The sequence below is a fragment of the Jaculus jaculus genome, chromosome 6, assembly GCF_020740685.1.
Source record: "Jaculus jaculus isolate mJacJac1 chromosome 6, mJacJac1.mat.Y.cur, whole genome shotgun sequence".
NCBI classification, from domain to species: domain Eukaryota; kingdom Metazoa; phylum Chordata; class Mammalia; order Rodentia; family Dipodidae; genus Jaculus; species Jaculus jaculus.
Window position 1 is genome coordinate 96,496,590 of NC_059107.1, and position 14,352 is coordinate 96,510,941.

Here is a 14,352-nt window from a genome sequence, read left to right on the forward strand (position 1 = left end):
CCAGGCTGACCTGGAATTCATTATGTAGTCTCAGGGTGGCCTGGAACTCAGTGATTCTTCTACGTCAGCCTCCCAAGTGCTGCACCAGGCCTTTTTTTTTTTTTTTCTTTCTTTTTGGTTTTCTGAGGTAGGGTCTCACACTAGCTCAGGCTGACCTAGAACTCATGGCAATCCTCCTACCTCTGCCTTCCATGTGCTGGGATTAAAAGCATGTGTGGCTTGTTTTTTGTCTTTTTTTGAGGTAGGGTTTTGCTGTAGCCCAGGGTGACTTGGAACTCACTCTGTAGTCCCAGGCTTGTTTTGAACTCACAGAAATCTTCCTACTTCTACCTCTTGAGTGGGTTTTAACTAATCAAGCGAATTATTCCAAGGCACAATGAAGATAAGCCTAAGCCTAAACACTCCCAGTTTTTCAGTTCCACTTGCCTTTTTCTCATCCTCATCTGTAGCTTTCTTGAATTCATGTTCAAAGGAACTAGCTAGTTCATTGAAGAGCCCCACCTCCTCACAGTTCTTCAGGAATCTGGTTGGAGTAGGAGTTTGATCTGTAAACATGAAAAGAAAAGGAAACTGTTTCAGGTTTCTACTTGAAATTAAACAGGGAATAGAGCACACTGCTTTTCTGGAGCTTTAGTAAGTGAAGAGTGGTGGTAGGCCAGCAGAGGGAGTGTGTGCTGCATTGCCTCAAGGCCAGCCCTGAGAAGACAGATCAATGTTACCTTCTCTCAGTGCTCGGTTCACCTCCTTCCCCACAATAAAACAAAGCTATCCATGCAAGTGAAGTTTTGCAAACCTCTACATTTGAAAATCAAGTATAGTTAACCAGTGTTTTCTGTCTTTCTTAAAATTTATTTTGGTTTTTCAAGGTAGGGTCTCACTCTAGCTCAGGCTGACCTAGATTCACTCTGTAGTTTCAGGGGTGGCTTCACAGTGATCCTTCCTCTGCCTCCCAAGTGCTGGGATTAAAGGTGTGCACCACCACACTCGGTTCTCCTCACACCTGGCTCTCCTTTTTTTTTTTTTTTCCTGATTTTTTGAGGTAGGGTCTCACTCTAGCTCAGGCTGACCTGGAATTCACTATGTAGTCTATGGGTGGTCTCGAACTCATGGTGCCCCTACCTCTGCCTCCCAAGTGCTGGGATTAAAGGCATGTGCCACCACGGCCAGTTTCTCCTTTTTACTTTAAAAAAATATTCTATTTATTTACTTATTTTGAGAAAGAGAGAGAGAAGAGGCAGAGAGAAAGAATGGGTACACCAGGGCCTCTAGCCACTGCAGAATTCCAGATGCATGAGCTCCCTTGTGCATCTGGCTTACGTGGGCCCTGGGAAATAGAACCAGGGTCCTTAGGCTTCACAGGCAAATGCCTTAACTGCTAAGCCATTTCCCCAGCCCAACCTTTTTCTTTTCTTTTAAAATTTATTTATTTGCAAGTGTGTGTGTGGGGGGGGGGGGGGAGAAGAATGGACATGCCAGGGCCTCCTGCCATTGCAAATAGATATGTGCAATACTTTATGCATCTGACTTTACCTGAGTACTGGGGAGTTGAACCCAGGCCTTCAAGGTTTTGCAAGCAAGCATTTTAACTGCTGAGCCATCTCTCCAGGCCCAAAGTTTCCTTTTTATTTATTTATTTTTAATTTATTTATTTGCAAGTGTGGTGGTAGGGAAGGAATGGACATGCCAGGGCCTCCTGCCACTGCAAATAAATAGACGTATGTAACACTTTGTGTATCTGACTTTACCTGGGGAATGAAGAATTGAACCCAGGCCTTCAGGTTTTGAGAGCAATCACCTTTAACTGCTGAGCCATTTCTCCAGCCCCAATGTTTCCTTTTTGTTTATTTATTTAGTTTTAAAGTTTTATTTATTTACTTATTTGAGTCGGAGAGAGAGAGGGAGACAGGCAAACAGAGAGTATGGGTGAGCCAGGGCCTCCAGTCACTGCAAACAAACTCGACACATGTGCCACCTTGTGCATCTGGCTTACATGGGTCCCGAGGAATACAACTTGGGTCCTTTGGCTTTGTAGGCAAATGCCTTAACTGCTAAGCCATCCCTCCAGCCCTCCTTTTATTTTTATTTTTGTTTTTTTGAGGTAGGGTCTCATTCTGGCCCAGTCTGACCTGGAATTCACTATGTAGTCTCAAGGTGGCTTTGAACTCATGGCAATCCCCCTACCTCTGCCTCCCGAGTGCTGGGTTTAAAGTTGTGCACCACCACGCCTGGCTTAATGTTTCCTTTTTAAACTTACTCCCTGATAGATCTGAGTAGTGTAGTACAAGCAGATCGATGTTACAATAGGATAAGAAAACAAACAGAATCAGATGGCCTTGCTAAAGGTACCAAATAAGGAATGGTGCTTGGTCCTTCAGTGATCACCGAGGTGCAGGCCTGCTGCCTTCTGAAGACATTCCAGGCAAATCTAGGGACTGGGAAACAAGACAGCAATATCATGAGCTAGAGGAGGAAACTGCAAACAATAGGGTTTATTTCACAGAGACCTGAGCTCACAGTAAATTCCGGAAACCAAGATATTTGGTTTAGACTTGCTAGCCAAAATAACCCCATAGGGGCTATTCTAATTGTTTCCTCAACATATTACTTTTTTTGAGACATGTCCAGGTTAGCCTCTAATTTGCAGTCCTTCTACCTCTACCTCCCAAGTGCTAGGATTACTCTTAAGGAGGTGAAGCCTCTTTCTAATACACAGAAACATTCCTCCTGTCCTCATGAGAACATTTCAAGCAACTTAAATTTCAGATTTGAGCTTTTCTCCCTATCCTGTTTTCTTTTCTTTTTTCATTTAAAAAAAATATTTTATTTATTTATGAGAGAGAGAAAGAGGCAGAGAGAGAATGGGCATACCATAGCCTCCAGCCACTGCAAATGAACTCCAGACACATGTGCCACCTTGTGCATCTGGCTTACGTGGCTACTGAGTGCTGGGAGTAAAGGTGTGTGCTACCATGCCCAGTTTTTCTTTTAAAAAAAATTTGTTTATTTGAAAGAAGATGGAAGGAGGAAGGGGGAGAAGGAAAGAGAGTGAGAGAAGAGAAAGGGTATGTGAAACCAGTGTCAGGGCCTCTTGCCACTAAAATGAACTCCAGACACATGCGCCACTTGGTACATCTGGCTTTATGTGGGAATGGGGGAACTGAACTCAAACTGGCAGGCTTTGCAAGCAAGTGCCTTTATCCAATAAGCCATCTTCTTCTTTTAAAAAATATTTGCAAGCGCAGAGAGAGAGAATAAATGAATGAATATGGGTGTGCCAGGGCTTCTTGTTACTGTAAACAAACTCCAGATGCATGTGCCACTTTGTGAATCTGGCTTTACACGGGCACTGGGGAATTGAACCTGGGTCCTTTGACTTTGCAAGCCAGTAACTTAACCACTAAGTAATTTCTCCAGTCCCCCTTCCCTTCCCTTCCCTTCCCTTCCCTTCCCTTCCCTTCCTTTCTTTATTTTTAATTTTTAAAATTTATTTATTGGGTTGGGGGAGGCAGAGACAGAGAAAGAATAGGCATGCCAGGTCCTCCAGCCACTGCAAACAAACTCCAGATGTATGTGCCACCTTGTACATCTGGCTTACGTGAGTTCTGGGAAACTGAATCTGTGTCCCTAGGCTTTGCAGGCAAATGCCTTAAACGCTAAGCCATCTCTCCAGTCCCCCTTCTTCTTTTTTAAAAAAATTATTTATTCTCTTGCTGCTCCAAATGACACCAGTGCTTGTGTCTTTTTTTTTTTTTTCCTTTGCTATGGCTTTATGTAGGTACTAGGGACTTGAATCCAGGACTGTGGGCTTTGCAAGCAAGTGCTTTTAACCATTCCCCAGTCCTGACCCATCCTGCTTTACTATAGATGAATCTTGTCTCCTAAGCCTAATTCTATTGTGACATTTTCCTTGACATGCTAGTCACCTTAAGGACTCATCTATCTCAAACAACTAGGCTGATTAATAGAAATATAATAATTTTAACTTATATTTTAGAGAAAGACCTGGAAGATAAAATTCTTTCTTCCTTTTACCATGATCATTTGGAAATAGTCCAGTGGGATTTTCCATGGAAACAACATTAACAAATTAAACAAAACCTCTTCTGAATTAGAGTGTTTAGAAAAGTTACCACTACTTCCCAAAATAGTTTTAAAAGGTTCTCTGGCAGCTTGGGCTGGCTAACGATAAAGCCAATTTCCATCCTGGAGCTAGGAGACATAGTATCATCCTCTATGCTTAGTAAGGGCACACACATCACATAACTCACACGGAATAGAGGGGCAGCTAACACAATGACAATGTCTGGAGAGAGACTTTCAGGATTATGATTTGCATAGGAGGTAGCATGGCCTAGTGGTCTAAGGCACTGGATTTAGGATTATGAGTTGCAGGTCATATAAAATTTTCCCCTGTTGTTTCATGCTCAAAATTCAGGTTTTATTTATTTATTTTTTATTGTTTTGGTTTTTCAAGATAGGGTCTCACTCTAGCCCAGGCTGACCTGGAATTCACTATGGAATCTCAGGGTGGCCTCAAACTCACAGCGATCCTCCTACCTCTGCCTCCCAAGTGCTGGGATTAAAGGCATGTGCCACCACGCTCAGCTCTTTTTTTGTTTTTTTGAAGTGGGGTCTCACTCCATCCCAGGCTGACCTGGAATTCACTATATAGACTCAGGGTGACCTTGAACTCAAAGCAATCCTTCCATTTTTTTTAAATTTTTAAATTTTTATTAACATTTTCCATGATTATATAAAAAAAAAATCCCATGGTAATTCCCTCCCTCCCCCCTGACACTTTCCCCTTTGAAGTTTCATTCTCCATCATATTAAATCCTTCCATTTTTATCTCCCAAGTGCTGGGATTAAAAGCGTGAGCCACCAGCCCCAGCTACCACTTATTTACTGTGATGCTGTCTACACATAGTTTTGCTTCTTCAAGTAGAACTAGAGCATTCTCTTTTTTAAATTTTTTTATTTTTAGTTATTTATCTATTGCTGGGGGGAGAGGCTGGTAGAGAGAGAGAGAGAGAGAGAGAGAGAGAGAGAGAGAGAGAGGGAGGGAGGGAGGGAGGGAGAGAGAGAGAATGAATGAGCATGTCAGGGTATCCAGCCACTGCAAATGAACTGCAGATGTGTGGGCCACCTTGTGTATCTGCCTTACATGGGTCCTGGGGAATTGAACCTGGGTCCTTTGGCTTTGTAGGCAAATGCCTTAATTGCTGAGCTATCTCTCCAGCCTGCATTCTCTTAATTCTCTAAGAAAAGACATGTATTTGGGCTATATTCCTATCACTTCCCAAATATATATCCAAATATATGCATATGTACCAAAACACATAGGAAGTATTCAATAAACATAACTGAATCTCTAGGAATCACCAGGATACTTGCAAAGCCTACTCAGCTTAGTTCATTTCCCTGGACACCTACATAAAGCCAGACAGGCATTTGTTTGTAGTGGGAGAGATCTTGACACACCCATACATGTGCATGTACACACCTAAGTGCAAATAACTTAATTAAATTGAATTAAAAAGTAGACAGTGTTCCTCAGAAGTGACAACTGAGGTTGTCCTCTGGCTTTCACAAGCATGCACACATACATGCATATACACACAAAGAAAATGTTTTTGGGTGTACCCTTGAAGAGTGTTGTGGGACCTTGGTCTCTTTCTCTTACTGTGTCCCAGATAAAAGGAGAACAGCTCTGCTCTACCACATGCTCCTCATCATAATGTGCTGTTTCACTGCAGATCCAAAATTAACAGGGCCAACTAACCATGAACTGAAGTCTCCAAAACTGAACTAAAGCAAACCCTCTCTCCCCTTCTTCTCTCTTTCCCTCCCTCCCTTCTTTTCTTCTCTCTCTCTCTCTCTTTTCCTTTTTCAAGGTAGGGTCTCACTCTAGCCCAGGCTGACCTGGCATTCACTCTGTAGTCCTAGGCTGGCTTCAAACTCACAGTGATCCTCCTACCTCTGCCTCCTAAGTGCCACGATTAAAGGTATGTGCCACCATACCCAGCTTCTTTCTTTTTGAATAGGGCAAAAATAGATTTTATTAAGGAAAATATAGAAAGACGCCTGAGGGTTGGAGATGGCTCAGCAGTTAAGGCACTTGCCTGCAAAGCCTAAGGACCTGGGCTCAATCCCCCAGTAACTAGATACAGCCAGATCCTGCAGCTGCAATTCATTTACAGTGGCTAGAGGCCTTGCCATATCTATTCTTCTTCCTTCTCTCTCATAAATAAGTAAAACATAAAAAAAATGAAGACTCCTAAGCCAGGCGTGGTGCTATGAGTTCGAGGCCACCCTGAGTAAATCCATTCGTGGGTCCTGGAGAGAAAGATTATTTAAAACAAGTAAATTTGGGGGCTGGAGAGATGGCTTAGTGGTTAAGGCGTTTGCCTGCAAAGCCAAAGATCCGGCTCAACTCTCCAGGACACACATAAGCCCCTTGTGCATCTGGCTTACTTGGGTACTGGGGAATTGAACCTGGGTCCTCTGGCTTAACTGCTAAGCCATCTCTCCAGCCCAAATAGAATATCTTAAAAGACTGAACTGGAGAGATGATTCAGTGGTTAAAGGAACTTGCTGGCAAAGCTTTATAGCCCAGATTTGATTCCCTAGTACCCATGTAAAGCCAGATTCACAAAGTGGCACATATATCTGCAGTTCTTTTTTTTTTTTTGCTTTTTCGAGGTAGGGTCTCACTCTAGCCCAGGCTGACCTGGAATTCACTATGGTGTCTCAGGGTGGCCTCGAACTCATGGCGATCCTCCTACCTCTGCCTCCGAAGTGCTGGGATTAAAGGTGTGCACCACCATGCCCCGCTAATCTGTAGTTCTTTTGCAGAGGCTAGAGGCCCTGGTGTGCCCACACTCTTTCTCTCTGTCTGCCTCTGTCTCTTCCTCTCTCAACTAAATTTTAAAATAATATGTAACAAAATCATGAATGAGCCGGGCGTGGTGGCGCACGCCTTTAATCCCAGCACTCGGGAGGCAGAGGTAGGAGGATCGCCATGAGTTCAAGGCCACCCTGAGACTACAGAGTTAATTCCAGGTCAGCCTGGACCAGAGTGAGACCCTACCTCGAAAAACCAAAAAAAAAAAAATCATGAATGAACTGGGTGTGATATCTCATATCTACAAACAGCACTTGGGAAACTGAGGCAGAAGGATTACAGTGAGTTCAAATCTAGCCTTGACTACATAGTGAGTTCCAGGACTACAACACACAAAACAAACAGGCATGATGGCTTACACCTTTATTTATTTTAAATTAATTTATTTACTTAATTTTATTTATTTAAGAAAAAAAGAGGCAGATAGAGAGAATGGGCACACTAGGGCCTTCAGCCACTGCAAACAAACTCCAGACACATGTGCCACCTTGTACATCTGGCTTATGTGGATCCTGGGGAATTGAACTGGGTACTTTGGCTTTGTAGACAAGCACTTTAACTGCTAAACCATCTCTCTAGCCTAGTTCATGACTTTAATTCCAGCACTTGGGAGGCAGAGGGAGGCAGAGGTAGGAGGATCACCATGAGTTTGAGGCCAGCCTAAGACTACAGCGAATTCCTCCTGGGATGGAGTAAGACCCTACCTTGTAAAACAAAAAGACGAAAGGGAAGGAAAGGAAAGGGAAGGGGAAGGGGAAGGGGAAGGGGAAGGGGAAGGGGAAGGGGAAGGGGAAGGGGAAGGGGAAGGGGAAGGGGAAGGGGAAGGGGAAGGGGAAGGGGAAGGGGAAGGGGAAGGGGAAGGGGAAGGGGAAGGGGAAGGGGAAGGGGAAGGGGAAGGGGAAGGGGAAGGGGAAGGGGAAGGGGAAGGGGAAGGGGAAGGGGAAGGGGAAGGGGAAGGGGAAGGGGAAGGGGAAGGGGAAGGGGAAGGGGAAGGGGAAGGGGAAGGGGAAGGGGAAGGGGAAGGGGAAGGGGAAGGGGAAGGGGAAGGGGAAGGGGAAGGGGAAGGAAAGAAAAACAAAAAACAAAACAGAACCACTGATTGTGGTGGCTCCAGCCTGTGATTCTAAGCACCTAGGACATGAAGGGAGGAAGATCAGGAAGTTAAGGTCATTGTTGGCCACATAGCTAGCTCGAGCCAGCCTGAGCTACATGGTACCCTGATACCCATGTTAACACTGTCTTCACTCATACCCTTTTCCCAGGGGATCACAAACACCCAGCAAAGTGCCTAGTATACACAGTAGCTATTCAATGAGTTTTTGCTGAGTTAACAGGAAATAGGATACATGTAAGGGCAAGTATCTTTATCACATATATTAGTATGTTAATGTCTAAGGTAGCATTTTCACTAGAGGTATGTAGTACTTAGAGGAACTGTATCTTAACTGATGTATTAATTGATGTAGTAACAACCAACCAAATACACTATTGATAGATATTAAATCTGCTTGATGTAGCTTAAATGAAAATGTTTCATGCTAGGTATGGTGGCACACACCTTTATTACCAGCACTTGAACGGCAGAAGTAGGAAGACTGCTATGAGTTTGAGGCCAACCTGAGACTACATAGTGAACTCCAGGTCAGCCTGGGCTAGAGTAATACCCTACCTCAAAAAAACAAAAAAAAGGCTGGAAAGATGGCTTAGTGGTCAAGGTGCTTGCCTGCGAAGCCATGGACCCAGGTTCAATTCTCCAGAATCCACGTAAGCCAGATGCATCTGGAGTTCCTTTGCAGTGGCTAGAGACACTGGTGTACCCATTCTCTCTTTGTGTCTTAAATAAATTTTTTTATAAACATTTATTTTATTTTATTTTTAATTTTTTTCTTTATTTATTTGAGAGTGACAGACAGAGAGAGAAAGAGGTAGAGGGAAAGAAAGAGAGAACGGGCATGCCAGGGCTTTCAGCCACTGCAAACGAACTCCAGACGCGTGCGCCCCCTTGTGCATCTGGCTAACGTGGGACCTGGGGAACCGAGCCTCGAACCGGGGTCCTTAGGCTTCATAGGCAAGCACTTAACCACTAAGCCATCTCTCCAGCCCTTAAATAAATTTTTAAAAAACCAACTGTCATGACATCAAAATAAAAAGCCCGCTGGCATGGTGGCACATGCAGAGGTAGGAGGATCACCATGAGTTCAAGGCCACCCTAAGACTACATAGTTAATTCCAGGTCAGCCTGAGCTAGAGTGAGATCCTACTTCAAAAAAATGAAAAACCAAAGGGGAAAAAAAAAAGCCCATTTGGTTTGCATGTCTATCTAGCTGCGAATGGCATAGAGAATGGAGCGTGGAAATAAGACAGTATCTCCAACAACTCACACAGTCCAGGTAACCCAAACTAGCTTAGACAAATCCCACTGACTAAATGTCTTGTTTGTGTTTTGAAAATGTGCTCTCAATGGTGGCTGGGCTCAGAAGGGAAGTTGAATTTTTAACTGATGATCTGTCTACTAGAGGAAAACTGATGCTCAGTGCAAGAGAAGCAGCCAGGGTAGGGCAGGTTTTTTTTTTTTTTTTGGCCTTTTGTTCATTTCATAGTGGATAGGAAGAAATGTCACAGGCATCTTTTGTCTATAAATCTTCCAAAGTCTTAATAATAAATATAAGGCAAGAAGGGAATTGATTTAAAGAAGCTAAGATAAAACTTCAACATACCTATCCACAAAAACCACAGAACATAATCTTATTAAAAACAAAGATTGGCGGGCACAATAGAAATTTGGGAGCATTTAGTTCCCTTTTCCTGATTAAATGCAGATCACATAAGGGATCTTGATGGGAGAAGGGGAGTATGGCTCCCAGTACATCTGGTCCCTGGAATTAATCTTAATGTCTGGTGATAGCAAAAAGCATGTGACTTTGGGGCAGCAAATACCTGCAATGATGACTGAGTCAGTTCGGGCTGGGCCAAATTTCAATGTCATCTCATGCTTGTGTTTATGAACTGCCAGGTGGTCCTCGTTTGTAAATCTCTGAAATGAAACAGAAATGGAGATGTTAAAAAAAAAAGGAAAGGCAAAAAAACTAAAACACAACCACCCCTAATTTAATGCCCTTTTTAAATGGTCTACTAAACATGCTGCAATGAAGTTAGTCCCTAGAAAGAGGGAATAGAGAGGAGTAGAAAATACAGAAATGATAGAAAAAGAAGAAACAGAGAATAAAGGACAGGAGAGAGGAAGACGACAGCACCAACTGTTCTGTAATATCAGGTCCAAATAAGAGAAGTGCACAGATTGTTGTTAAAGTGGGGTCCAGACAGAAGGCTCCAAATGAAAAAAAAATTAGAGCAAACTTGTAGTGAAGAAGGGTAAAACAATTTTTAATAATAATAATAAAAAGAGAGAAGGGAAAGGCTAGGCACTTATTGTCACAAAAATAGTAATTTTTAGAACGAAGCTCTCTGTGGTGAGGCTGAATTGGATTATTTTATGAGGAGGCTAACAGGGAGATAAATTATGCAGGATTAGGAGAACCATTTAACTTCCTGGCCCCTACAGTGCTGCAGCAGGCGCCTGCGTGGCTATTTGGCTCAAGGTTTTAATGAGCCAGGATGGAGTTGTAGAGGACAGAGGCCCAATGACCAGCAATAATGGCACACACCAGCCCCATTGGCCAAATGTTGTCTCCCCTTATCGGGCAACCCGCCTGGGCTCCAACAGCCATAAAGGGGCCAGTACAATGCTGCTGGTTGTATAATGGCAGAATAAAAATGCAAACAAAAAGAAAGAAAGAAAGAAAGAAAGAAAGAAGGGTAGGGAGGAGCCTTAGGCAGGATGAGAGAAGAAGAGATGGTATAGAGATTTTGTTTAGGGTTGGGTAAAAGAACAATATAGAAGTGAGGCAAAGTCTACCCCAGTTTATGACTAAGGAAGAGACAAGGTTACTGGACAATAATTTATGTTCCTACCCTTTTAAAGAGAGAGGTGAAAGGAACAGATGAACAGCAGTAATTCAAAGCCCCTTTGAGGTTACTGGCCATGTTCTTTCATTAAAACATGCCTGCAACACAAACAGCCTGGATGCTGCAGTTTTCCATAGCCTCTTACCAGAGAGGCTCTGAAAGATGTTCTATTTGTGTTTTTGTTTCTAAAAATAGTAATTAGTACCCCATTTTTCTTTTTTCATTAGCTATATATTTCTACAAAATACCATCTTTAGTTTTTTTTTCTTTTGTATGTACATAGCATTTGATAGTATACATGTAGTGGTGGTATATATATGGTCTATATATGTGTGTGTGTTGATATAGTGCCCTGTGTGTTCCCCTGAGGCAGCCTGAGAAGAATGGAGAGCATAGGGTGTCCCTCTCCATCACTCACCCACCTGTTTTCCTTGTGACAGATCCTCTATTCTCTTACAGATTCTGGATCTTGCCATTGGTGAACCCTAGCAATTCTCCAGTCTCTACTTTCCACAGGACTAGGGTTACAGATGTGTGTGATCATGCCCAGCTGTTTGTGTGGATTCTGAAGATTTGAACTTGGGTGGTCTTGGGCCCCCTCAGGCCCTCATGCTTGTGCAGGAAGCACACTTAACCGCTGAACCCACCTTTAGCTCTTTTTTACAAAACAAATACAAAGGAATTAACCCCATTCTACATCCCACCCAGTCAGCACAGCAACACCAAACTGCTTTGTCTCTCTCTTTTTACTTGAAAGTAGCTTTTCTTGAATTTCAACTAAAGCCAGCAGTAACACTCCAAATCCTATCAGGTAAGGTCTACAGGCCAGAAGTGCACAAGGAATTTTCAGTTCATAATATAAAGATCCAGGAAGTTAATACAAGAAGACTGCTTCAGTGTTTTCCGATGGATCTAGGACAAAATGGATGAAAGCCTGGGAAAATTTAAGCAACATGTATAGTTTTCCCTATTGCTAAAATTGATGCAACAACCTTTTTAGTTATAGATTTTCCCCCAGGGATGAGGATGGAAGAGAAATAGTCTGATAACCAGGTTATACAAATCACTATAAAAGATTTGGGACTGCCAGGCACTTGATGAAAGGAAATGAGTTGGACCTATCTACAATGTGTGTGTGGGCGGGGGGAAGGGTGGGCACACTATTTTATGGTAGATATGAAAAGTAAAGGATTAAATAGGCTTTTAAGTACTAGCAATGTTATACCATCATAATATTTAAAAAAAAATTTGTAGGGGTCTGGAGAGATGGCTTAGCGGTTAAGGTGCTTGCCTGTGAAGCCTAAGGACCAAGTTTCGATTCCCTAAAACCCACATAAAACTAGATACACAAGGTGGCACATGCATCTGGAGTTCATTTGCAGTGGCTAGAGGACCTGGCACATCCATTCTCTCTCTATCTGCCTCTTTCTTTCTCTAAAATAAAATAAAATAAAATAAAAAGTTTGAAAAATAGTCTTATAACTATTTCAAAACTATATAATGTTCAGAACTTATAAAAGTGACCTTTGGGCTGGAGAGATGGCTTACTGGTTAAGGCTCTTGCTTGTGAAGCCTAAGGACCTAGGTTCAATTCCCCAGTACCCATGTGTGGTGGTTTGATTCAGGTGTCCCCCATAAACTTAGGTGTTCTGAATGCTAGGTTCCCAGCTGATGGATATTTGGGAATTAATGCCTCCTGGAGGGAGTGTATTGTTGAGGGCGGGCTTAAGGGCTTTATAGCCAGGATCCCCATGCCAGTGTTTGGCACACCCTCCTGTTGCTGTGGTCCACCTTCTGTTGGCCAGGGGGTGATGTCCACCCTCTGCTCATGCCATCGTTTTCCCCTGCCATCGTGGAGCTTCCCCTCGAGCCTGTAAGCCAAAATAAATCTCTTTTTCCCAGAAGCTGCTCTTGGTTGGGTGATTTCTAACAGCAATGTGAACCGGACTGCAACACCATGTAAGCCAGATGCATAAGGTGGTGCAGGCATCTGGAGTCTATTCTCTCTCTCAAATGACTAAAGAAAAAACAAGCGACTGTTAAGCTAAAAGTCCTCTACTATCAGAAATCTAGTTTGCTCAGAAATGAGATTTTTATTTATTGAAAAAGATAGAGGCAGGGAGGAAGGGGGAGACAGAGAGAGAGACAGAGAGAGAGAGAATGGGTGCACCAGGGCCTCCAGCCATTCCAAATGAACTCCAGATGCATGCGCCACCTTGTGCATCTGGCTTACATGGGCCCTAGGGAGTCAAACCTGTGTCCTTTGGCTTTGCAGGCAAGCGCCTTAACCACTAAGTCATCTTTCCAGCCTGAGGTTTTTTAAAATTTCTTTTAATATTTTAACAATATTTTATTTTTTGGGCTGGAGAGATGGTTTAGTGGTTAAGTGCTTGCCTGTGAAGCCTAAGGACCCCGGTTCAAGGCTCGATTCCCCAAGACCCACGTTAGCCAGATGCACAAGGGGGCGCATGCATCTGGAATTCGTCTACAGTGGCTGGAAGCCCTGGCACACCCTAATCTCTCTCTCTCTCTCTCTCTCTCTCACTCTCTCTGCCTCTTTCTCTGTCTGTTGCTCTCAAATAAATAAATAAAAATAAACCAAAAAAATTTTTATTTTCTAATTTATTTATTGAAGAGACAGAAGTGGGGGGAAGAAAGAGGCAGATAGAGAGAATGGAAGCACCAGGGCATCCAGCCACTGTAAACAAATTCCAGACACATGTGCCACCCTGTGCATCTGGCTTCATGTGGGTTCTGGGAAATCGAACCAGGGTTCTTAGGCTTTGCAGGCAAGTGCCTTAACGACTAAGGCATCTCTCCAGCCCGAGATAAGAGATTTTAAATCTGTCAGGTTTTGCAGCTTTTTGTATGTATGTGTGTATGGTGGGGGTATGAATGTAGGCCCTCGTATATGCTAGGCAAAGCACTCAACCACTGAACTATCCAGCTCTCTATTATTTTATGAACTTAGAAATATTCTTCCGTGTATGGTTTGGACATGAATGTCCTCTCAAAAGGCTCATGTGTTGAAGGGAAAGCTTGTTCTGAGCTGGTAGATCCAGTTACTGAGAGGTGAACAGATCATGAGGGCTCTGACCTAGTCAATGAGTTGATCCCTTGGATATATAATTTGTTGGCATTATTGGGAGGTGATGGAGAAAGCAGGTCACTACGTTTTTACCCCTTTCTGTCTCTCTCTGCTTCCCAGTCACTGTGAGGTTAGCAGCTGTGCTCGACTGTAACCTTCAGTAGGTCTTCTGCACCACGATGTTTGGCCTTAACACAGGTTTATGTAGTAATGAGGCTAGCCAATAATTGTGAAAGAGCTTGTGGACTTCATCAAGCTACTGAAAGGGATCATGATACACTCCCCCTCCCACACACACAGAAAAAGAAAAAAGAAAATGATTTTGTGGGCTGGGCATGGTGGTACATGCTTTGAATCCCAACGCTTGGGAGGCAGAGGCAGATGGATAGCTGTG

The 14,352-nt window shown here is 43.2% G+C and overlaps 1 protein-coding gene across 6 annotated transcripts in view; it reads right to left on the bottom strand.

The window, feature by feature from the left end:
• LOC101605273 (cyclic AMP-dependent transcription factor ATF-7) overlaps nucleotides 1–14,352 on the bottom strand; it is a 142,329-nt gene that overhangs the window by 46,481 nt on the left and 81,496 nt on the right. For 5 of the 6 annotated variants that reach the window (XM_045152766.1, XM_045152765.1, XM_004649906.2 and 2 more), the window contains exons 3-4: nucleotides 9,842–9,938; nucleotides 427–545 (exon numbers count right to left, since the gene is read on the bottom strand). In XM_045152766.1, the coding sequence (XP_045008701.1) occupies nucleotides 427–545; nucleotides 9,842–9,938 (216 nt within the window). Of the gene's footprint in view, nucleotides 1–426; nucleotides 546–9,841; nucleotides 9,939–14,352 lie in introns of those variants that run through there. The other variant, XM_045152767.1, reaches the window with a different exon arrangement.